Here is a 26,389-nt window from a genome sequence, read left to right as displayed (position 1 = left end):
GACAAAACATTTACAGTTTTTAGGAAAGTGCCCTGGATACGGGGAAGAGGAAGTGTAAGGTGAGTGTAGGAAGGGGTAAGTGACATAAAAACAAAAGCCAAGACGGCTACAATCAATCAAGGACTCTTGGACTGATTTAAATTGACAAAGACCAAAGTTCAATGTTAATATTACAAAATAACATGCTTCATAAACGTGCTTATAGCGTGATTGTTGGAATGAAGCTGAAAAACATAGAAAAACAGTCGACGTTTCGACCCCTATTGTAATGGCAGGCTGAAATTGATCCCTTGCGTTGGGGTCTTCATCAGGACAGAAGACAGGGATACAAACCTATGTAGTACAAAAAAGGGGGTTTTAACACCATTAGGGACAAATCCACAATATTACGATTAAAAATTCAAAATTTAGCACATCAAAGTAGGAAACAACAAGACATACCAGGGATGCTTGTTATCGGGGGCAGAGAGGGAGCTGGTACTCCCACACGGCAAGGTAGATAAGGCCAAGGCTAGAGGACCGCGCTCTGGTGTCAGGTACAACAGGAGATTAGTAGGGGAGTCATTCTAAAAGGGAGGAAAACAATGAAAAAACTGAGCTAATGCCAGGCGATTTGTATATACGCCACATGTAGTAGAGTGGATAAACTTACAGTAGGCTCCACTGTAGTTAAGAGTGGATGCAGTAGCGTCGGTAAAGTCGACGACTATGTAATTCGGACGAAGCCACAGGATTGTATCTCTAGGGAAAGAAAGGGTTTATTCAATAGATGTACCAAATATCGAGAGGGCTTCAGTGGACCAATCTGGCTTGTCAGTAACAAATAATCGAGCTAACACGATCCCCTAAAACGAGTTCACACCAATATGGCTTGTAGAAAACAGTCAAGTTGACACGGTCGTATGTGGCAAGTTCCAACATACCTAATTGGACATCCCGGCTTGTGACATAAGACACGATCAGTGGTCTCCAAAGAATTAATATAGAGATAGTCTAGGCAATATGGGGACCTTTTAAATCAGCACTTGAAGATCTCTGGGAAAAGAGAGTGGGGAGACCATCACTAAATGTTCCGTTGTTCAAAAGAGTCACAAGAAAAAGTATATGCAAATTACATCGGGCATACCGTTACAAAGTTGCACGAAGGAAACACCGAGCCAGTTTGGGGTCACTTAGCTTGATGTACGTGACGGCATCTGTCGGTTACAGAAAAATATAGAGGACTTCATTAGAACGTAACCGAACATTGGGGGCCAAAAGTAGATCACAAAAGGTAAGATGAATGTGTACCTGCACGAAAAGGAGCTAATCCATGAGTCGCCAGACGCTGCGTAACCGAGTACGTAACAGAGTCAAACTCACAATTGCAAGTTAAAGTTCCGATCACGTGGTAGGGATCGTTGTAGACATAGAGAAGGGCGGAATATGTAGTGAATAGAGATGGTTATACAGGCGGCCATAGTGGAGTGACTAATGTAGTCTCAATATAAGATGAAAAACAACTCGGACATCACAGCACAGGTGTGTGCAAGAATCAAAAAAGACAACAAATACACACACGAACAATCACAAAAGGAGAATATCGCCAGTGACTGCTAATAAATTCCCTCATGGCCTACATACTTTATAAATTGAAACATAGTTCATTTCATTATCCAAGACCTCCAAAACATAGCAAAAACAATTTCTTTGGTTTTATTTTATTTTTTTTATTTTTTTTGTTGAACCTTTATTTGTGATATATGCAGTTACAAGTATGGGCCTACAACCATCCCGGCCGGCCGCTAAACAGAGCTAGAATACTGCAAGCAATATGCATAGTTATAGCAGTTCGAGACCCGGGGTAATAAAATAACAGTACTAAGCTTGTAATCAGACACAACAGCTGGAAATCAGGATTTGGGAGGTTCATTTTCAATTAAGGAACTAATGAAAGGTGTCGCACAGTCGTACACAGTCCCGCAATAGTGTGCGAGTCAGGATATCTGCAAACAGTAGTAATACGGAGGAAATATCGGGGGATAAGATATACAAAGCAGGCGAAATGCAGGCACGACCCCAGCGTATAGCAAATCTAACCCCCGCCCCTCAACACCAAACATACCGCAAAGAGCGTGAGCGACGACGACACTAAAAAGGGAAGAAAGACTAAAGGGCCATAGAAACAAATACCGATCAAACACCCATCCCGCAACCCCCCAGCCTGCACACCCGCAGAAGTATGGCCTACCCCCCCCAGCAGCGTGCCTGTCGCCCTAATAGAGACCCGAAATATAGAAAGGGGAAAGAGGAAAAGAAACTAAGCGGAGGAGGGCCCTCATCGTGCCGCCCGGCCCGCCTCTCACCCCTACACCTCGGAAAGCCCAGAAAGGAAGTAATACTATAATGAAGAATAACAAATCCCGAGCACAATAACAATGAAATATCAATCAAACATACCCACTGCACCGTCTGCCAATAATAAAGCCAATAGACCCTGAACCACATCATCCCTGACCCCGTCTGGCAGTAGTACCGCCAGAAGTCCTCTCGTTAATCAATTTAAAGCACAGTTCTGAGGGTCCAAACAATATGGGTGGGTCCGGTTGGGAGCACGACAGTCCAGATCCATCTAAGTATAGACAGCAAAGATCCGGCAATATCAACGCCGGTCCCGGGAACCTCCCAAAGCTCACAGACAATAACACCATCCAGGAGAGGAAAGTCACACAGTCCGGCCACCGCCGCAGCACAACCAGGCCAGTCCAAGAGGGAAAACAGCGCTCCATCCCCAGCCGCCGGTTGGACATGTGTCCCAAGGAGACATCCATACGAGCAAACGAGTCGGCCCGCGAAGGGACGGGAGCCCGGTCCTCAAGCGGCTCCCGGTGCCCACGCGGAGCCGAAACTTCCTCCACGGCCTCAGCAGCAAGTTCATCGGAGGTCCCCTGGAATCGGACCGTGGCCGCCAGTAACGGCGAGACAGCAATGGCGTCCATTCTTTCACCCAGGTCTCGGGCATGGCAACTCATGGTCTCGTGCAAAACTGTTAAGGCAGCCAACACGTCCCAGGATGTGAACTCCTTCGTATGCTGCGAGCATCCCGGCCCCATCCGAGCAGCAGCCGTCTGACTTGGACGTGGGCCGTAAAGGAGGGCACCAGCCGCCATCTTGATCCAGTCGGCCCCGTCCCTCTTCACCAAATTCAGGGACCAGGCCTCACCGTGAGGGCGCCACGGGGTGCGTCCCCAGGGCAAACAAACTGTGGGGCAGGCTCCAGAAAGGAGAGCCAACAAAAGGCTAAAGTCCCGCCAGGCCCCGGGAGTTGCCCGCCTATGTCGGGGGCAGTCCTTGGCTATGCCCGGGTAACGAAGTTTGGGGAGGTGGCAGGAGTCATGCGCCCCCTCCGATCCTGTGCCACCACACTGCCTCTCAAGGGTCACCGACAAGCGGACCGGGTCTTCACCGCCAGCAGCGGTCCTTCATGTCAACGGCACCCACCAGAAGGCCCCTTACCGCCATCAACGGCCGTTGGTGCTCCAGCTGCGGCCGGAGGCCCCACCGAATCAATGCCCCGGTCTCATCACCGCATGGGCCGCGAAGCAGTCGGGGACAGTTCCCAGGATCTGCTGCACGCAGGAGCTTCGGGAGCAAACGGTAGGTGCTCGTTTTCTTTCTCCTATTAAAGTATGCCTTCATGGATCAGGATAGACGTCAGGATAGACGTGTGGGGCAAAAGGCTCGCGGAGCCGAGCGACTATGCGGCCATTTCGAATGCCTGCTTGTCTTTGGTTTTATTTTTAATTATTTATTTCTTTTTTGTGAGTACTTTTCATCTTTTACTTTTTGAACTCATTGTTATTCTTTTTATAATTTTTTTAGCAAATGTCACATTTAAAAAATACATTATTTAAATACATAAATTATCAACATTTCATACAGTACACCACTCTTTATATAATACAAATGGTATCTTTTTTAAAACAACCAAAGAAAGGGAAAAAAAGGGGGATGTCCTGGTTTCACATCACTAATCACACAAACATACTGCTCTCTCACAAAATCATACACTTTCACACCAACCACTTCCAATCATATCTGTATATGACACGGTATACTATCCAGCAGAGAAAAATTCTGCCTAGAAAAGAACCACAGAGTGTTTTGTAGGGTTCCACACCAGGTCGACGCGCGTTTTGGTGGGTTTTTGCCACCTTCCTCAGGACCTAAACAGATATACACTCCTCTTTCATATGAACCAGGGCATCTGTAATTACAAATAAAATGTATTGCACATTTCCCATATTGCTACAAACGAAGGTCAATACACTATACATTTAAATTCATTTTGATTTTGTCAGTGCCCATGTACACACATCTACCACACTAACATGGGAACATCCAACTAATGTGAGGTCCTGTACAAAAAACCTTGAAAGACAATCTAGAGAATATTCGTGAACAAAGAATCAGTCTATAACCACTCATACATTCCCAAAGAAATCAACCATCACCAAAAGTCGAAAAAAACAAAAAGAGTGATGAAAGGAAGACTTTATTTTCAAAAAACATTTTTTTTACCAGGAAAGCGAAAAAGAAATTGTTTATGCAGATATCATCATTTACGTACACACTAAAAAGGACGATTTTAGTAAGTCCAAGTGTAGACTTAACTTGTTGAATTGTATCAATAAAGTCATCCAAAAAAGTATTAAGTTCCGCTGTTGTCCTAGGGGTATAAAGAGATGTCTCACAGAAAGTACCTCCAAGGAGATCTCAAATAAAAGACAAAAGGACTAAAGGCTCATCCTTACCTCAATTTTATAAAACTAATGTGAGGTTACTTTGGCGAATATCATCATCACGGGCAGGTAAAGATTCATATTATCAGGCTCTAAAAAAACAAATATAGGCCAATAAACATTTATAATCTGAGACATTTCTAAATAATGTGAGATCCTAAGTAATATGAACCAAAACTGACCTTCAATTTGATATTTCAAGTTTTATACATCATTTCCACTGGCGAAATTCATTTCGGCATCAGGTACCAATGCGGGAATTAGTTTGTGGTTCCAACGGAATATACAAAAAAAAATTAAAATGTTTTACCTATTCCTATAACCTCCGACTCAAAGAATAGTAAGCCTCTCCCACATTTGTAAATAGAATCTCTTTTCCGGATGTCTAGATCATTTGGATCTATCGTAAGGTGCTGTTCCCTATGTTTGACGAAAAAAAACGCAAATTAATTAATTAGGGAAATGACGAACACGCTGATGCTACACCGCATGAAAGATGTATATATTCGCGGTAGCAGATGACTAAACTAAAACCGGTTATATAGAACTATCATTTAAGAGTGACATATCGCAGTAATCTACCCAATAAGTACCAAAAGGCAGAGTTTGTTCAGACTGATATTAATACGGCATAGTAAATGCAATTGTAACTCTGCGTGTTGAAATAAGAGTATAATACACATAGGTACACCCATTCTAACCAAGACCTGGCGTGCTTGTACTTATGAGTACTGAGATATATATATCCTTACTGACAAAACTCAATATCTCACAGGATGAAGAAGAGGCGGGGGGGGGGGGACCCCAAGCATAATGCCGTGCTCACCTCTGTCATTGAGAACAGTAAGTTCCTCCGATACAATCTGCCCGATGATGTACACAGCGAGAACCGGTCTAAGTGGACCAGGATCTATATAGATAGCGTGGCGCGAAATGCGATCACGTGATACATCAGGTGCAAGGAAACACCTATCGACACAATCGAAGTAAATCCTCAAGGCTACATACAAAAAAGCCTTGAATACAATGGGCGCTATGTTAGAATACATAGAGTAACCTAAAGCCCGTAGTGAATTAACAAATTACATGGGTTAAGGGCAAAATATTAATCTTTGCTGACCGATATATTAAACATTTTAGATTATATGATGGAATTAGGAAAAAACCAAAAGACTAAGAAAATTTCAGATATCTGATGTTTAATCTGTACACACAGTCAAACGATCATGCAATGCCGTGTTAATCACAAGTTGCCAAATAAGGAGTTCCAACGTGGTCTATTTGCTGAGAAGAAGCTTTGTTTACTCACCGGTCCTCAATCTTAGACCAGCAAAATTTGTCATAGAGACAGACAAAGGGTAACACCCTTATAGAAAATCAGACACCATTTTTAAAGTCCAAAGATCTTATAAGGTATACTTAAAGCATATATTATAGAAAAACTAAATATTCATTGCAAGAACACCAGAATTAACTGGACTGACTCGATCTGTCCAGATCAAGTAATACTACAATCTTATAGCATTACCAAATGAATTGCAAAATATAAGTCCTCGGCAATCCATATGTATCTGTATATAGTCATAACATTTCTTTTTTTATTATTTATATCTCAGAAAATTAACGCATATATTTGGTAATGTCCACGCATAGTGATATTGTGGACTGCTATGTCCATAAGTATTAACTCCACCATATATGCACCATAGTATCCGCAATTGTGTCAATTTGGCCAACTATCTCCATTTAGGAATTATACAAAGTTTCCAAATATCTCCCTTTGGGAGACTCACTATAGGTTTTCAATGCAATATTGTTGTCCAATTCAGGGTGTAAATGATAATAATAGGCCATATCAATTGAATTTAGTATGCTGGAGTAGTTCAGAATGTTTTAGTTACATACCAGGATATATCCTCAGTCAGTCCTTTACGTATGCAATCAAGATGGAAAATCCAAAAGCTCTCTCACTTCTTGCGAATTGTTTCAACTAATTGGCCCATTTTGGTCTGAACCTTTTCTAGTATACACCACTTCAAATCAGAATCCCTAAGGGGAACGTCTAAGAAATATTGTACCAATGGAGCAGAAATTCTTCTATTCTTATGGCGGAATTGTGTTTGCTAAAGCGGAGTCGAAACTCACGGCCTGTCTCTCCGATGTATGCTAAGCAACACGGGCACAGGAGTACATATATGATATTACTGCTTCTACAGTTAGTGAGAGATCTTAGCTTCACATTGACATTATTATAACAGAAATGATCTGTCACCATAGCTGCATCACATGCGTGGCATGAGCCACATTTATGATTTCCCAGAATCATTGGGAGACCAGTAATAGATGTTTGAGTTTCAGATAACCTAGGTTTGGATCTAGTATGAACCAACAGATCCAGGAGGTTCTTATTTCTCCTATAAGCTATCAATGGTTTAGGAAACTGTGTATCTTCATCATCTATGTTTAGGATACTCCAATTTTTGTTGATCACACTTTTGATTTTATAGTTCAACGCTGAATGATTAATCACACACGTGATTTTACCATGTGGTTCACGTTTGTTACCTATAAGAAGAGCATTTCTATCATAATATTTGGCTCTTTTAAAAGCCTGCCGTACAAGGCGGTGTGGATATCCTCGACTTACGAGCCTTGTCTTGAGTGCCTCCCCATGTATATGAAAATCATCCATATTAGTGCAATTCCGTCTAATGCAGAGAAATTCCCCGAAGGGAATGGAGTCTTTTTGACAGTTGGGATGAAAACTCCCAAATTGTAGTATAGTATTCTTTGCAGTCGGTTTTTTGAGGTTTTTATCACTTGCATTCAACCACAATATATATTCTTCTAACTAAATCACATCGCCCTTCCAAACAAAAAAAATATCATCAATAAATCGCCTCCATAAAAAAACATTCTCAAAAAATGGGGCTGTCTCGTTAAAAACATTCTTTAGTTCCCACTCCCCCATGTATGTGTTCGCCACAATGGGGGCACAGGAAGCCCCCATGCTAGTCCCCTTTATCTGTTTATAGAGGGACCCGTTGAAGTCAAAAAAGTTGTTTAAAACAACGACTTCCAAGCATTGTAGTATGAAGCCGTCTGGTCTACCACTGGGATATCTCTGGAGAAGGGATTGCCACTGGTAGTAAAGATTGACATTGAGGTATGTTAGTATATAACGCCTCAATGCCAAGCGTTACCAAGATGTCTGTAGTTGGATTATTAGGGACACCCTCTATTTTAGCAATCATGTCTCCTGTATCTCCAATGAATGATTCATATTTCTGTGAAGGCGGACACAAAAATGAGTCCACATATTTTGAGAGTGGTTCGGTACGTGAGCCTATCGTGGAAATTATTGGTCGCATAGGAGGATGGCATTTATTTTAGTGTGTCTTTGGAAGTCCATACATGGATGGAACAACAGAACATGTTTTATTAAGGAATGTGTATTTATCATCACAAATTTAGCCATCCCTCAAGGCTTCTGTTGTTATTTCTCTAATGGATGTACTAAGTCTAGTAAGCTCCCTAGACTGTGCTGGTCTATAGCGCTCCGTTATTGCCAACATTTCTCTGTCATATTCCATTTTGTTAAAAATCGTTATCCCTCCATCCTTATCACAGGGTTTAATCACTAAGTTTGCATTTGTTTCAATTTTTCTCAAGGCTATATTTTCATTTTTTGACAAATTAAACCGTGGTTTCCTAGAGCCTTTCAACAACCGAGCATTATCTTTGTAATACTTTTTGTTCAAAATGTGGACTTCGGGCCCTACCATATCCAGGGTGGGGGTAAAGGTAGAAGGAGGTTTACATTTGGATAAGTTGTCACTTTCTTGTTCTGCTGGTCTATCCAAAAAGAATTTTCTTAATCTAACCTTCCTAAAGAAGGCAAATAAATCCTCATGGAGTATGAATTTGTTAAGTTGGGTGCATGGAACAAATGATAAGCCACGACTCAATAGGGAGGATTCTTCTTTATTGAGAGATGTTGCGGACAAATTATAGATTGGTAATACATCTTCACATCTTTCAAGATTGTTATTATATGCATTCTCTACCACCAATATTGCTGATTTCGTGTTTTGACATATAGCTATTGAGGTTGCGGGCTCATCAATTGATGCCCCCCCTATGTCTTGTTGCCAATGCACATTCCTTCCTCTGTATTGGCCCCTCGATAAAAAACCTAGGCCATGGGAGTTTTGCTGTGTCTGCCTGCCTCTAAATGGTCTGGGGTTATAATGTGCTCCCCCTGATTCTTGGAAAATGTCATTATCAGATTCTGAAGAGCCAGTATCAGAGAAATTAGTGAACTGCCTCCTGTGACTGTTATTATAGTTAGGGGCATAGTTCCCCTGATTTCCTCCCTGCTAGTATGTGGGGTTCAAATATGAGTAGATCTTTTCTCTAGTAAACCACCGCATATCTTTTTTTACTTTTTCCGATTTTTTTTATTGGTCAAGTAGGCTTCAAAATCGTTCATATCAGCTTGGATTTTCTCTAATTTGTTTTTTGCTTCTTCAACTGCATTAGAGGATTGTAATTTGTCTTCCAAGACTAAGATTTCTTGACTTAGAGTTACCATTAGTTCTTTTGCGGTCTCAATAATTAGCATCATCCAGCCCCTGGAGCAGCGGTTTGAAATCAGTGACCACCGCTCCAGGAACTTACGGATTTCAATGAATAATGTTGGTGCATTACGGACTTTTAGTCCAGATGGGATCACTCCCACTTTTAAGTACTCAAGCTTGTAGAAGGCATGTGATTCAATACGTTTAAGTTTTTTCCTAAGATTTAACACATTTTACCACTCACTATTATCACCTTGAAGGGCAGAAGTCGCGCTTGCACTATCCATGACCTGACCTATTAGTGAGGAAAATTCTTCGTCGGAAAAACCAAAAGTTTGTAGCCCTTCCATTTTGGGAAAGAGCAATAAGGATATAATCCTAATATCCAAATGTCTATTATTAAGGAAAAATTGATTTATGCTCAATATAGATTAACAAATCTTAGAGAGAGAGAAAACAGAAAGGTTAGATAGACATGAAGCATCCACACACACAGTCAGAAAAAAGATGTCTGCCAAAGGTAATAAATATGTACACACCTACAACCAACTAATCAAAGTTTTTGTAAAGGCAAGCCTCTATACCAGCAGATCCCACAGTTAAAAAAACGTGAATGCAATACCATGAATAAGGGGACCCCCTCTCAAGATACTTAAAGCCGGGGAAAGTTTAAACACAACACTAATAAATTCCCTCATGGCCTACATGCTTTATAAATTGAAACATAGTTCATTTCATTATCTAAGACCTCCAAAACATAGCAAAAACAATTTTTTTGGTTTTATTTTCAAGTATTTCTTTCTTTTTTGTAAGTACTTTTCATCTTTTACTTTTTGAACTCATTCTTATTCTTTTTATCATTTTTTAGCAAATGTCACATATAAAAAATACATTATTTAAATACATAAATTATCACCATTTCATACAGTACACCACTCTTTATATAATACAAATGGTATTATCTTTTTTGAAACAACCAAAGAAAGGAAAAAAAGGGGGATGTCCTGGTTCTGTAGTAGGGAATCTCTGTGTATAGTCATAATCGAGTGAATAGTCCCGCCCATGTGCGTGGACCCCGGAGCAATCAAAAATAATCTCTTATGGTGTCGAAAAATGCAGAACTGCACAGACACTTAAGAGAGAATTAAAGACAGATAAGGCAGCCTATATAACAGGCTACACTGTCCAGTACTTCACCTAGGAATTCCACCAAAAATCCACAAACGGCAAAGTCTGTCTAGATTTACCTTGCTTCAGCAGCAAAAACCCTCTGGAATGATAGAGAGGAAGACAAGGACAGACAAGCCCCATAGGCTGCCATTATGTGGCTCAGAACAGGATACTGTGCCTTTAAGAGAACTTTCCAGAACTTCACAGTATCCCAGAATGCACTGCAGGTCCCTTTTACTTTCAGTTCTTTTTTCCGGCTCCTGCAAGCAGGACCCTGGAGCATTGAGCTCTCCCTTTTCAAGGGTTTATTGGTGATTTTTCACTTTTTGTTCAAGTTTGAGTGCTTTTCTAAAGTACTTTGGTGCTTTCTTCTTGTTTAAGCTTTTGGTGCACTCTTTTATTGCCAAATATGCCTGCATTATTTGATAAATGTCCAGAGTGCTACAGGAAGAAGGTCAAATCGGACCCTCATGAGGTGTGTATCCCCTGCCTTCCCTCTTCCCATGTCCCAGAGGAGTGTGTGATTTGTCAAGGCTTCTCTGGCAAGACCCTGAAGGATAGAAAGAAGATCAGGCTTCAGGGCCTTGAGGAAAGAAGGCTGAAGGCGCAAGGTGGGTCTGGAGGGGCTTCCTCTGCTCGTATGGAGGCCTCTGGGGGGCTCCCCAGGGGCAGGAAGACCAGCAAGCGTCCCCATCCTCCGTCTGGGTCGATTGCACCGACTACGGCGTCGAGAGGGATGACTACAGTCTGTTCCCCGTCTCCCCAGGGCTCTGGGTCGAAGCGGCGTCGATGCTCGACGTCAAAGGAACTGAACAGACCGCCGTCGAGGTCTCCTGTGACGATTTCGTCGTCGTCCTCGTCGGAGTCGTCGTCGAGTGATCGACGTCGACAGGCCCTGCATCGGCGCTCGTCTGCGAGGCGACACCGCCGTTCGCCGTCGGCGAAGAGGAGAAGATCGTCGTCGAGGGGATCCTCGGCGTCGAAGAGGAGATCGCCGTCGAGGCGAAGGGGGTCGCTTTCGAGGCGAAGGAGGTCGCTGTCGAGGCGAACGAGGTCGCCGTCGAGGCGAAGACGTTCTGCGTCGAGGGTGAGGCGGTCGACGTCGAGGGACCGAGGCTCGCCATCCGGTTGCCGTTCTTCGATGCCGAAGAGACGTGGAAGGAGGTCTGGTGCCATGGGAGGCTCGCCAACATCCGAGGCTGGAAAGGAAGGCGGATCACCAGGCTCGGTGTATTCCGTGGTGTATACCCCGCCTCAGAAGACGGTCACACCCCTGCCACCGTTACCGAGGGGGCTCCCTCCGAGGGCTCCTACTCCTCCTCCTCTACCACCACTTCCTCATTCTCTACCTCAACCTCAGCTGCCAGCAGACAAGCTGCCTCCGGTCCCTCCGAGGTCGGTCTCACTGCCCCGATTTCCGACTCCTCCCAAGGGTACCCCTCAGCCGAGGGCCCCGGCCAAACCAAAGTCGCCCGCTCCGGTGGAACCGGCGGATCGGCCGAAGCCAAGGAGGTCAAGATCACGCTCCGGACGGAGGGGTAGATCTAGGAGTCAGCGTAGATCCTCCACCAGATCAAGATGGCGCCATAGGAGGCGTGGATCGCGGTCCCGCACGGACTCCTCCAGGTCCAGGACCAGGACCTATTCACCGACCTTGTCGGAATCCCCGGGGACAAGTGTGTCTCCGGTGGACGACATCAGCACGTTCCAGGATGTGCTCCTGAGGGGGCAGCGAAATTGGGAATCACGGTGACGGCTCCAACACCCACGACGTCCGTGATATTTGAGACGCTTCACAAAAAGCATTTGTCTCGCCCTTTGCTGCCGCTAGTGCCTGGGTTGGTAGAGCCCGCGGAGGAGCTGTTCCTCACGCCGGCAGTGGCGAAGGGCACTCCCTCCCGACTTCTGAAGAAGTACAGGGCCCCGGATTCGGACCCGGCTTTTCTAGGGATGGACCCGGTTCCGGACTCTGTTGTAGTGACGGCGGCTAGGAAACTACATTCTACCTCCCCGTCTTCAACCACACCACCTGACAAAGAAAGCCGATGGATCGACTCAGCTGGCAGGAAGGCAAGTGGGACGGCGTCCACGGCCATGAAGGCCTCCAGCGATGCGGCTTTGCTAGGGTGGTATGACCGTGCCCTGTGGGAATCCCTGCAACAGTTCACGGAACTCCTGCCCTGAGATAAGAGGGAGGACTTCCAGGAGATCCTCAAGGAGGGGATGCTGGTTTCGAACCAGGTCATCAGCGCGGCTGTGGATGTCTCTTTTGGCTGCCCATGGGTATTGTCATGGGATCAATCAGCGGCGCCATGCTTGGCTCAGGCTCACATCACTCAAGCCGGAGGCCCAGCAGCGGGTGGCCAACCTGCCCTTCTCCGGGGAAACACTTTTCGGCAAGCATGCCGACAATGAGATGGCCCGCATGAAGGCGGAGGCAGAGACCCTACGGCTGTGGGCTTGGAGAAGCCCAAAGAGAAGAAGGCTTACCGACCGTTCCAGAGACGGTTCGGTGCACAGGGCAGAGGGACAGCAGCAGCAACAACAGCAGCAGTTCCGGAGACCCTTCCAAAAACGACAGAACGGTAGAGGGGCCAAGCAGTCCTCCACAGCGAACAAGGGCCCGGCTGGGTCTCGACCCTGAGCGGTTACTTCCCCTACATCCGTTACCCGCTCCGGTGGGGGGAAGCGTTCAATTTTTTCTGGCAGAGTGGAGAAAAATTACTCAGGACAAGTCGGTGCCGAATATTGTTTGCAATGGATACAGTCTTCGGTTCACCAGCCCGCCTCCATCAATTCCTCCTGTCAGCTCGCAGTTTCAACTGCACGAGCTCCAGGCGGAGGCCGATATCCTGTTAAGGAAAAGGGCGATAGAAGACGTACCTCTGTCTCAAAGAGGAAGAGGTCTGTACTCCCGGTTCTTCCTGGTTCGCAAGAAGGACAAGAACGAGTTCAGGCCCATTCTGGACTTGCGACAGGCAAACAAGTGGATTCGCAGAGAGAAGTTTTGCATGCTGTCGTTACATCAGATTTTTCCTCAGTTGCAACAGGGAGACTGGCTATGTGCTATAGATCTACAGGATGCATACTTCCATGTGCCCATTGCACACAAACACAGGAAGTTCCTGCGATTCCAAGTCGGCGCCAACCATTATCAGTACACAGCACTGCCATTCGGACTGAAGTCTGCGCCCAGAACATTCTCGAAGTGCATGGCAGTGGTAGCAGCGCACCTAAGAAAGAACAAGGTGTTTGTCTACCCGTACCTGGACGATTGGTTGATCAAGGCCCCCTCCTTCTCGGAAGCTCAAGCACACTTCCAGAAGACGTGCGTTCTCTTGAACAAGCTGGGGTTGCACATCAACATGTCCAAGTCTGTCCCGACTCCGGTCCAGTGCATTCAGTACTTGGGAGCCACCATCAATACGCTGTCGGCAAGCTTGTCTCCTTCGGAGGAGCGACGACGATCGATCCTTCGGAAGGCTCAGGCTCTTATGACCGCTCCATCTACAACAGTGAGGACGGTGTCTTCTCTACTGGGGTCGATAGCCTCTTGTATCTTCCTGATACATCACTGACTTCATCAGCCCACACGTCCTCCCCTCCGAGGACTACATTCTACTGGGAGACCTCAACTTCCACCTGGAAAAGAACAACGACAGCAACACCACCACCCTTCTGGACAACCTCGCCAATCTCGACTCAAACAACTTGTTGACACCCCCACCCACTATGCCGGGCACACGCTCGACCCAATCTTCACCTCCAGCAAGCACATCTCCTTCAATCACACCACAGCTCTCCATTGGACGGACCACAGCTGCGTTCACTTCAACTACAAAAAGACTACGACCCACAACCACTTCCCCGTAGAAACTGGAACAAAATTACCACCGACCAGCTCTTCACAGCGCTCCACCAAAACCCTCCTGCCAAATCATCAGACCCAAACCAAGCAGCCACCAACCTCACACAATGGATCACGCACAGCGCTGACGAATTAGCACCCCTGAAAAACCATCAAATCAAGCAAGGTAACAAAAAAGCCCCCTGGTTCAATGATGACCTTAAGAAATCCAAGAAGATCTGTCGCACCCTCGAGAAAGCCTGACGAAAAAACCCAACCACTGACAACCTGGCCACCTTCAAGAACGCCACCCGCAAACACCACCAGCTGATCCGATCCACCAAGAAATCAGCATTCAAGGATCGACTCGACAACAACGCCCACATCAGCAAGGAACTATTCAACATCGTCAAAGAGTTTACCAACCCCACCGCCGGCACCAACGACATCACTCCCTCCCAAGACCTCTGCGACTCTCCAGCCTCGTTCTTCCACAACAAAATCATTGACATACAGAACAGCTTTGGAGACCAGTCCACCCCACCCACCTCCGAACTTAAACCCCCCTCCCAGCAACCTTTGCGCCTGGAACCCAATCACCACTGAAGACACCATCCGCCTGATGAACTCCATCCACTCAGGATCGCCAACCGACCCATGTGCCCACCACATTTTCAACAAAGCAGACTCCATTATCGCACCCCATCTCAGAGACGCCATCAACTGCTCCCTCAGCTCCGCTACCTTCCCGGAAAGCTGGAAACATGCCGAACTCAGCGCCCTCCTGAAGAAACCCACAGCAGACCCCACTGAACTTAAGAACTACAGCCCCATTTCGCTCCTCCCATTCCCTGCCAAAGTCATTGAGAAAGCCGTCAACAGGCAGCTCACCGCCTTCCTCGAATCCAACAAATCCTGCGACCCTTCACAGTCCGGCTTCCGAGCCAAACACAGCACCGAGACCGCCCTCATCGCAGCAACAGTCGACATTCGAACTCTACTGGACAACGGAGAAACAGCTGCCCTCATCCTACTTGACCTCTCCGCAGCCTTCGACACAGTCTGTCATAGCACCCTTATACAACGCCTCAGCAACGTCGGAATACAAGGAATAGCACTAGACTGGATCATCTCGTTCCTCGCCGGAAGAACCCAGAGAGTCCGCCTCCCCCCTTTCAGATCAGAGGACACCGAAGTCATCTGCGGCGTACCGCAAGGATCATCACTCAGTCCCACCCACTTCAATGTATACATGAGTCCCATCGCGCGCCAACACAACCTCAACATCATCTCCTACGCAGACGACACCCAGCTGATCCTCTCCCTCACCAAAGACCCAAACACCGCCAAAACCAACCTACACGAAGGGATGAAAGAAGTAGCCGAGTGGATGAAGAACAGCCGTTTAAAACTGAACTCGGACAAAACGGAAGTCCTCATCTTAGAATCATCTCCCTCCGCCTGGGACGACTCATGGTGGCCACCGGCCCTGGAAATCGCACCCAGACCAACAGACCACGCACGTAACCTGCGCTTCATCCTGGACTCCTCCCTCTCGATGACAAGGCAAGTCAACACCGTCTCATCATCATGCTTCAACATCCTACGTATGCTCAAAAAATCTTCTGTTGGATCCCCACCGAAACAAGAAAGACGGTCACCCATGCACTGGTCACAAGCGGACTGGACTACGGAAACACCCTTTGCGCCGGCACCACAGCCAAACTACAGAAAAAACTCCAACACATCCAAAACGCCCCAGCCAGACTCATCCTAGACATACCCCGCCAAGCTCACATTTTCGGTCATCTGAAAGACCTCCACTGGCTCCCCGTCAACAAGAGAATAACGTTCCGTCTCCTCACCCACGCACACAAAGCCCTCTACGACCTAGGACCCGAATACCTCAACACGCGCCTGTCCTTTTACACCCCCACCCGCCAACTACGATCGTCCAATCAAGCCCTCGCCGCAATTCCACACATCCAACGATCCACCATGGGGGAAAGATCCTTCTCCTACTTAGCGGCCGAGACCTGGAATTCTCTCCCCACCCACCTCCGCCTTACACAGAACCACCTCTCCTTCAGAAAACAACTAAAAACGTGGATATTCGATAAGTAATGTACCCCCCCCACCTCAAGCGCCTTGAGACCCTCTGGGTGAGTAGTGCGCTATACAAATTTTAAACTTGAACTTGAACTCCTCTCGCACGGCGGCACATAAGACGTCTGCAGGAGTGCTTGGAGGAAGAGTGGGATCAGAGGAAAGGATCTTGGGACGACAAGATACCACTGTCTCTGCATGCTCTTTAGTCTCTGAAGTGGTGGTGTTCAACGGAGAATCTCCTCAGAGGGGTTTCCTTCCACAAGGACATTCCCACTCAGACTGTCGTGCCGGATGCTTCTCTCCACGGCTGGGGAGCGCATTCCGGAGACTTACAGATTTAAAGAACGTGGTCCCCGATGGAGTCCACGTACCACATCAACTTCCTGGAACTCAGAGCTGTTCACTTGGCACTGAAGGCCTTTCATCTGTCCTTCCAGACCAACTCTCTGCTTGTACAGACGGACAATACGACCACAATGTATTACCTCAACAAGCAGGGGGGCTCGAGATCACGCACTCTGTCGCAGGAGGCTCAGGCGATCTGGCACTGGCTTTTGGCCAGAGGACTGACGATAACGGCTACCCATCTACCAGGTGTGCAGAATGTTCAGGCAGACGCACTGAGCAGACTGATTCAGGAAAACCATGAATGGGTCATAAATGACGAAGTACTAGAAGAAGTCTTCGCAAGGTGGGGGACTCCAGACGTAGATCTGTTCGCCACCGCCGAAAACAGCAAATGCAGAGACTTCGCCTCCAGGTACTACCAGCAGAGGACGCTGGGGAATGCGCTATGGATCAACTGGTCGAACAGCTTTCTGTACGCTTTTCCACCCATTCTCCTGAATCCAACGGTACTAATCAAGCTGTCCCAGTCCAGGGCACGGATGATCCTGATTGCCCCGGAATGGCCCAGGCAGTGGTGGTTCACGGACCTGCTTCATCGGTCTCTCCTTCCTCACATACGGCTGCCGTGCAAACCGGACCTTCTCACGAAGTTCGGGGGCAGATGTTGCACCCCAACCTCTCGCCTTTGAGTTTGGCGGCATGGCTCCTGAGATAGTGCAATATGGCCATTTGAATCTACCCGAAGATTGCATGGACATACTGAAGGAGGCTAAGCGACCTTCCACTCGGACTTCCTATGCTTACAAGTGGAAGTGGTTTTGCATCTGGTGCAAGTCCAAGAACTATGACCCGACGACGTGTAAGGAAGATGTCATCCTTCATTATCTTCTACATTTGGCGCAGTCTGGCCTTATTGTTCATTCCATTAAGGTTCCTCTCGCTGCATTGACTGCCTACAGGAAATGCCCTTCACAGGCTTCCTTCTTCCAGATCCCTGTGATCAAAGATTTTTTGGAAGGCTTGAAGAAAGTATTCCCTCCTGTCCGGCTTCCTTCGCCTTCATGGGAATTGAATGTGGTGCTGTCCAGATTGACAAAGCAGCCTTTTGAACCTATTCATAAGGCTTCGTTGCAGCACCTGTCCTGGAAGGCGGCATTCCTCGTGGCCATTACATCGGCCCGCAGGGTGAGTGAAATTCAGGCGTTGTGTTGCCAAGAACCTTATACTGTATTTCATGCTGCTAAGGTTGTTATGCGCACTCACCCTAAATTTCTTCCCAAGGTTATTTCTGATTTTCATGTCAACCAGACTATAACTTTGCCTACGTTTTTTCAGAATCCTTCATCTCCAGCGGAAAGGACTTTACATTCCCTGGATGTTAGGAGGGTGTTGAAATTTTATCTGGATAAGACCAAAGATATTCGTAGGTCAGACCAATTGTTTATCAATTATGGATCAGTCAGGACATGTCTTGCTACCTCTAAACAGTCCATATCTAGGTGGATTGTGTCCTGCATACAACTGTGTTACCAAAAGGCTAATAAGACCTTAGGGGATAAACATAAGGCTCACTCAAAGAGAACTGAAAGTAAAAGGGACCTGCAGTGCATTCTGGGATACTGTGAAGTTCTGGAAAGTTCTCTTAAAGGCACAGTATCCTGTTCTGAGCCACATAATGGCAGCCTATGGGGCTTGTCTGTCCATGTCTTCCTCTCTATCATTCCAGAGGGTTTTTGCTGCTGAAGCAAGGGAAATCTGGACAGACTTTGCTGTTTGTCAATTTTTGGTGGAATTTCTAGTTGAAGTACTGGACAGTGTAGCCTGTTATATAGGCTGCATTATCTGTCTGTAATTCTTTCTTAAGTGTCTGTGCAGTTCTGCATTTTTCGACACCTTAAGAGATTATTTTTGATTGCTCCGCGGTCCACGCACATGGGCGGGACTATTCACTAGATTATGACTATAACCGAGATACCCCTACTACAGAACTGGAGTTACAGGACAGAAACTACTCCTTTCACATCACTAATCACACAAACATACTGCTCTCTCACAAAATCATACACTTTCACACCAATCAGTTCCAATCATATCTGTATATGACACGGTATACTATACAGCAGAGAAAAATTCTGCCTAGATAAGAACCACAGAGTGTTTTGTAGGGTTCCATGCCAGGTCGACTCACGTTTCGGTGGGTTTTTGCCACCTTCCTCAGGACCTAAACAATATACACTCCTCTTTCATATGAACCAGGGCATCTGTAATTACAAATAAAATGTATTGCACATTTCCCATATTGCTACAAACAAAGGTCAATACACTAAAATTATTTTTTCTTTATTCGTAACGTTGATTTCGTCGGTGCGATGTACACACATCTACCACACTAACAAGGGAACATCCAACTAATGTGATGTCCAGTATAAAAAACCTTGAAAGACAATCTAGAGAATATTCGTGAACAAAGAAACAGTCTATAACCACTCATACATCCCAAAGAAATTAACCATCACCAATAGTCGAAAAAACTAAAAAGAGTGATGAAAGGAAGACTTTATTTTCAAAAAACATTTTTTACCAGGAAAGCGAAAAAGAAATTAGTTGAAATTGTTTATGAAGATATATCATCATTTACTTACACACTAAAAAGGACGATTTTAGTATGTCCAAGTGCAGACTTAAATTGTTGAATTGTATCGATAAAGTCATCCAAAAAAGTATCAAGTTCCGCTGTTGTCCTAGGGGTATAAAGAGATGTCTCACAGAAAGTACCTCCAAGGAGAGCTCAAATAAAAGACAAAAGGACTAAAGGCTCATCCTTCCCTCAATTTTATAAAACGAATGTGAGGTTACTTTGGCGAATATCATCATCACGGGCAGGTAAAGATTCATATTATCAGGCTCTATAAAAACAAATATAGACCAATAAACATTTATAATCTGGGACATCTCTAAAAATGCGAGATCCTAAGTAATATGAACCAAAACTGACCTTCAATTTGATATTTCAAGTTTTATACATCATTTCCACTGGCGAAATTCATTTTGGCATCAGGTACCAATGCAGGAATTCATTTGTGGTTCCTAAGGAATATACAAAAAAAATTCAAATGTTTTACCTATTCCTATAACCTCCTACTCAAAGAATAGTAAGCATCTCCCACATTTGTAAATAGAATCTCTTTTCCTGATGTCTATATCATTTGGACCTATCGTAAGGTGCTGTTCCCTATATTTGACGAAAAAAACCGCAAATGAATTAATTAGGGAAATGACGAACACGCTGATGCTACACCGCATGAAAGATGTATATATTCGCGGTAGCAGATGACGAAACTAAAACCGGTTATATAGAACTGTCATTTAAGAGTGGCATATCGCAGTAACCTACCCAATAAGTACCAAAAGGCAGAGTTTATTCAGACTAATAATAATACGGCTTAGTAAATGCAATTGTAACTCTGCGCGTTGAAATAAGAGTATAATACACGTAGGTACACCCGTTCTAACCAAGACCTGGTGTGCTCGTACTTATGAGTACTGAGATATATATTCAATCAACGAGAGAGAAAGGGTCAGAAAGGCACTCTTGTACCCCTTACAAACGATATATATACCAATCAACGTAAGAGTGTCAACAAAAATAAGGAACAAAAGCAAAGATAAAAGACAAGAAGGGTTCGAGGTGTCATAAATTTACTAGCACCAGAATGGATACCCAATTAGTAAGGAGGTGAGATACACGTGCTCAGTGTGAACTAAAAGGACCCTCAGGCCCCAACTGAAAGTTGGTAGCCAGTTGTCTTCATTGGGTCCCAGATAGTAGAAAGGAAATCCGAATTGGTGATTAGGGTGAATTAAAAAGAGTATGGACTACTCCTCAAACTGAAACAATTCTTTTTAATGAGAGGGTAGTTCTAACTCCATTAAAACCAGTGAAACAAAGCGGACTGATAAGTGGTTGTGTTAATTTGAACCATAAAGTCCTAATAATAGAGAAAAATGGTCAACATGTTTCTGCTAACAAGCCAAAGGTCAGCTTAGCATTCGTCAGGACCAAAAAAATAGTTCTCACTCCATGGTGGGCACACGCTAAGGTGTCCGAACCTATGGTGTGGGAAAATAAACTATTACAACCTTATCTGTAAAAGTTCATATAGGGAATTTTTCCTGTGGCCTCTCCGCATTATGGGAAACCAGGAAATCTGAAATGTAGAAATCAAAACAGACATATGTAACTTATGAGCCCTCATTACGGATGTTTAAACATTATGTAGTTATAAACACTTCTAGACACGTGTATACATACTGTATAACCTCACAATTTTATCTTCTGTAATTACAAAACTGTCCATTAACAAATAAATGAATGCTACAGACTGTAGCAATATTCATGGCATCATATTCAAGGCCCACTCTTGTCTGCTTTTAACTAACGTGTAATAAAATTCTGTACACATTATTTGGCAGCCAAGTACATCCTTGTGCAGAAAGTGCTCATTAGGGATTAATAACAATTAAAAACACCTTTGGGTTAACGGAAGGATCAGAACCCATTGATATGACTCTATTCCCGATACTGACGTTTATGTACTTGTAACATTGACGAACACACAAGTAAATAGAGAGGCCCCTTTAAGATTCCTAAGTGAAGACGTCAGTCACGTGACCGCAAGCCACGTTGATTACGTTTTCTAACTTATTAACCACGTCCGCTGCGGCCCGCTTGTAGCTCCGGGCGGCGGATGTGGACACCGTAGGTCTGACGGCGGGCAGTTGCCCAGATACAAGTAGGTTGTTTGTGGTCCGATAGGGTCTTTAACCGTAATGAATTTAATAATTGCTGTAACAAACACCCTGAGCCAGGTACAGGAATAAAATCACCGTTTCCTTTGTGTTTACATTCAGATTGCCTGGGCGTGAAGAAATCCCCCTGCCGCAAGCCCATGGGGCGCTCTCACAATTAATTAACTGTGAGTGCTTCTTTCTCTAAGTACGATCGGTTTTTCTGATCCTTCCGTTAACCCAAAGGTGTTTTTAATTGTTATTAATCCCTAACGAGCACTTTCTGCACTAGGATGTACTTGGCTGCCAAATAACGTGTACAGAATTTTATTACACGTTAGTTAAAAGCAGACAAGAGTGGGCCTTGAATATGATGCCATGAATATTGCTACAGTCTGTAGCATTCATTTATTTGTTAATGGACAGTTTTGTAATTACAGAAGATAAAATTGTGAGGTTATACAGTATGTATACACGTGTCTAGAAGTGTTTATAACTACATAATGTTTAAACATCCGTAATGAGGGCTCATAAGTTACATATGTCTGTTTTGATTTCTACATTTCAGATTTCCTGGTTTCCCATAATGCGGAGAGGCCACAGGAAAAATTCCCTACATGAACTTTTACAGATAAGGTTGTAATAGTTTATTTTCCCACACCATAGGTTCGGACACCTTAGCGTGTGCCCACCATGGAGTGAGAACTATTTTTTTGGTCCTGACGAATGCTAAGCTGACCTTTGGCTTGTTAGCAGAAACATGTTGACCATTTTTCTCTATTATTAGGACTTTATGGTTCAAATTAACACAACCACTTATCAGTCCGCTTTGTTTCACTGGTTTTAATGGAGTTAGAACTACCCTCTCATTAAAAAGAATTGTTTCAGTTTGAGGAGTAGTCCATACTCTTTTTAATTCACCCTAATCGCCAATTCGGATTTCCTTTCTACTATCTGGGACCCAATGAAGACAACTGGCTACCAACTTTCAGTTGGGGCCTGAGGGTCCTTTTAGTTCACACTGAGCACGTGTATCTCACCTCCTTACTAATTGGGTATCCATTCTGGTGCTAGTAAATTTATGACACCTCGAACCCTTCTTGTCTTTTATCTTTGCTTTTGTTCCTTATTTTTGTTGACACTCTTACGTTGATTGGTATATACTGAGATATATATCCTTACTGACAAAACTCAATATCTCACAAGATGAAGGGGAGGGGGGAAAAACCCCAAGCATAATGCCGTGCTCACCTCTGTCATTGAGAACCGTCAGTTCCTCCGATACAATCTGCCCGATGATGTACACAGCAAGAACCGGTCTAAGTGGACCAGGATCTATATAGATAGCGTGGCGCGAAATGCGATCACGTGATACATCACTGATTAGTTTCTCTCATTGATTAGTTTCTCCAGCCAGAAGGCTCAAACAGCAAAACTAGTGCCTGTCAGAACGATTTGCTTTGAATCTATCATTATAGTAGTAACCAATTTCGTCTTATCCTTGCTTTGCTGATAATTGTCCATGATTTATGGTTTGGACTGCGCTACTTTGATTTCACCTAACTCAGGTTTTTTCATGGATTTTGGACATTGACTCCACTTGAGTCGGCCTCTTCATTTTTATCTTTCCTGCATAGTCTCGTATTTTGCTTGAATTTATTTTCTCAAACCTCTGTCCTTCTTTAAACTGATTATCTCTTGATAACTCTGCCCAAGGCTAACAGTAGGTGAAGCTGCTCAAGCCAATACTTTAACTCTTAAAATGTTTAAATTACAATTGTTGCTCTGATGTTTTCATAAATATTGCAGTTTGATAATTACATTTGTGTGTCTTATAATCTAGTGATTCTATTGGTAGACACATTACATGTTGATTTTTAATTTTATTGAATTTGATTTAGACCTCACCGGAGGTCAACAAATACGTGATTAGAAAATGATAAAACAGTTGTATTATTCAATAATAAAACAATAAAAAAAAACGTTTTAAAAACATCACATCACATGTTTATATAAGCCTCATTGCATTTGACTGTGGTTAATGCCTTTGGGCATTGGCGCTTCTCACAAAGTAGTGCTAAGAGATGAATTGTAAAGCGAAATCGTAATGAATTTTTCTGCGATGTTACATCTCATATCCTGTATTCCTGATGCCAAATTCAAACACTTACCATTTATTGTGTCATTAGGAGCCTCCAAAAGAAAATGGAATTCATATGCACTTAATGTTTGAAGTCTTAGCTTATTGCAAGCAGTTTTCACCACTTGAAATTGTGTAAATAGGTGAAGTTGCTCTTTGTGTATAATATTGTTTTCATCTTTTTCACCCTTCGTTTCTTTAAGATTCTCCTGCACTCAAGGATTTAAATGAAGACTTTGTAGAGTTTGCCAGGGAAAACAATTATAAAGTATTGAGCTTTGCAGAGACTGTACCAACAAGGATAGGCAGAATGGTGAAACTGCACGTTGTCCCTGTGGAATCAGCAGGTAAATACAGTGCATATTTCCCGCCTCCATTTCTGTTACAAATTTATAATGAGGCAGTAATCCTTTATGCTTGTACAGTCAGTAATTTCCACCCAAGCAGTAAAGAGTACTTGAATATCTCCTATTCGAAAACAGCTGTACGCTACCAAAAAGCTGCATTCTCATTGTCTCCTAGCTGGTTATTATCTACCCAGGCATATCATGGCTTGTATCTGAGACAACCATCATTACAGTATCATCCCAGATTAAAATACTAAAAAGACCCTGTCTTCACCTAACAACTGTGTGGGAAGAGCACACACAGTTTCCATTTAGAACAAAGGTGTTTACTTTGCTCACAAAATATGCCTACACTGAGAGACATGCTGCTTAAATTCCAGTGCAGAAGGCTGAATATGTGCAGGAAAACGGCATTTCTCTGCTGCTCCTAGTTCCTGAAAAACATTTCTTTCAATGTGTTAGTTTGATAAGTTTAAAATGGTGCCTGTCTGTGAGCATTTAGAGAGTTACTTATTTTGAAATATTATTTTTATTATGTTTTATTTATACAGCTATGAATGTTGTTGTTCATATGGTTTTTACAGATAGACGTTTTTATGGACATTACATACGTTTTTAAACAGGAATCAGCATTTCCTTCTATTTCCCAAAAAATGACTTCTGATGGATACTTATAACCGCAGATTCCTTACCTTGTGAATAACCCAGGTGCCAGACTGGATACAGAAATTTTTCTCAATAATTCCTTCGCATGCTGGTAGGTGGCGCTGTGCGGCTCCACTTTAGGTTCATCCCACCCTGAAACTGACGTCAAAGCCACAGCTTAATTTCCTTTCTTTTTGCGCATTTCAACGCAGATCCAGTACTCACTCTCTAGATTTCTGTCTCCTGGTACGTTCTTTTTTAACATTTCTCCTATGTTTCTATTCTGCGAGAGACATGTTTTAAACCCTGAAAGAATTGTCATGAACTAGTATCAGTAACAGACCCTCAAGAGCTCTGTCTCTGGGCTCCTCACATGACTCGAAATTGTGTTGTGACATTGCTCGGATGAACTCAAGTCTACCTGGGACCGCAAGTCCCTGCTCTATGCTTTCTAGTTCCCGGACGGCTACAAGATCATCCGTAAGGACCGCACCATCCAAACAGGAGGAGGCATCGCCATCGTCCACAAGAACACCATCCGCGTCTCAACCAGCTCAGAAGACAACCTCGCTATCGCCGAACACCTTCACTTCCAGATCCACACCGACCCCAAGACCACACTTAGAGGCACCCTCCTCTACAGGCCACCAGGACCCCGCACTAGATTCAGCGAAGACATCACTGACTTCATCAACCCACACGCCCTCCCCTCGGAAGAATACATTCTACTGGGAGACCTCAATTTCCACCTGGAAAAGAGCAATGACAGTAACACTACCACCCTCCTGGACAACCTCACCAATCTCGGACTCAAACAACTTGTTAACACCCCCACACACTATGCAGGACACACACTCAACCCTATCTTCACTTCCAGCAAGCATATCTCCTTCACGCACACCACACCCCTCCACTGGACGGACCACAGTTGCATCCACTTCATTTACAATAAGACCACGATCCACAATCACCCTCAACCAACTCTGCGAAGAAATTGGAACAAAATCACTGTCGACCAGATCTCCGCATCACTGCTTCAAAAACCCCCGGCCTACTAAACGAACCCTAACCAAGCCGCCATCAACCTCACACAATGGTTAACCCAAACCGCCGACAAACTAGCTCCCTTGAAAAAACATCAAATCAAACAAGGCAGCAAGAACGCCCCCTGGTTCAACGATGACATCAAAAAATCCAAGAAGCTCTGTCGTTCCCTTGAGAAAACGTGGAAAAAAGACCCAAACACTACCACCCAAGCCGCCTTCAAAAACGCCACCCGCAAACACCACCAACTAATCCGGTCAGCCAAGAAATCAGCACTCAGACCGACTAGACAACAACGCCCACAACAGCAAGGAACTTTTCAACATCATCAAAGAATTCACCAACCCCACAGCCAGCTCAAACGACATCACCCCCTCTCAAGTCCTCTGCGACTCCCTCGCCTCATTCTTCCATGACAAAATCGCCGACTTTCATAACAGCTTCGACAACCAACCCGTAAACCAGTCAACCTCACTTACCTCCGAACCTGTAACTCCTCTGAATAACCTTTTCGACTGGAACCCAATCACCACAGAAGACACCATTCGCCTAATGAACTCCATCCACTCAGGATCCCCTACAGACCCATG

The 26,389-nt window shown here is 44.5% G+C and overlaps 1 protein-coding gene across 1 annotated transcript in view; it reads left to right on the top strand.

The window, feature by feature from the left end:
* Window positions 1–26,389, top strand: part of SERAC1 (serine active site containing 1) — a 293,263-nt gene that overhangs the window by 255,464 nt on the left and 11,410 nt on the right. The window contains exon 14 of the mRNA XM_086927320.1: window positions 23,967–24,110. Within this exon, the coding sequence (XP_086783446.1) occupies window positions 23,967–24,110 (144 nt within the window). The remainder of the gene's footprint in view (window positions 1–23,966; window positions 24,111–26,389) is intronic.

This window comes from Lissotriton vulgaris, chromosome 6 (genome assembly GCF_964263255.1).
Source record: "Lissotriton vulgaris chromosome 6, aLisVul1.2, whole genome shotgun sequence".
Lineage (NCBI taxonomy): Eukaryota > Metazoa > Chordata > Amphibia > Caudata > Salamandridae > Lissotriton > Lissotriton vulgaris.
Note: the sequence above shows the minus strand (reverse complement) of the source record. Positions and strands in the feature narration are given on the sequence as shown.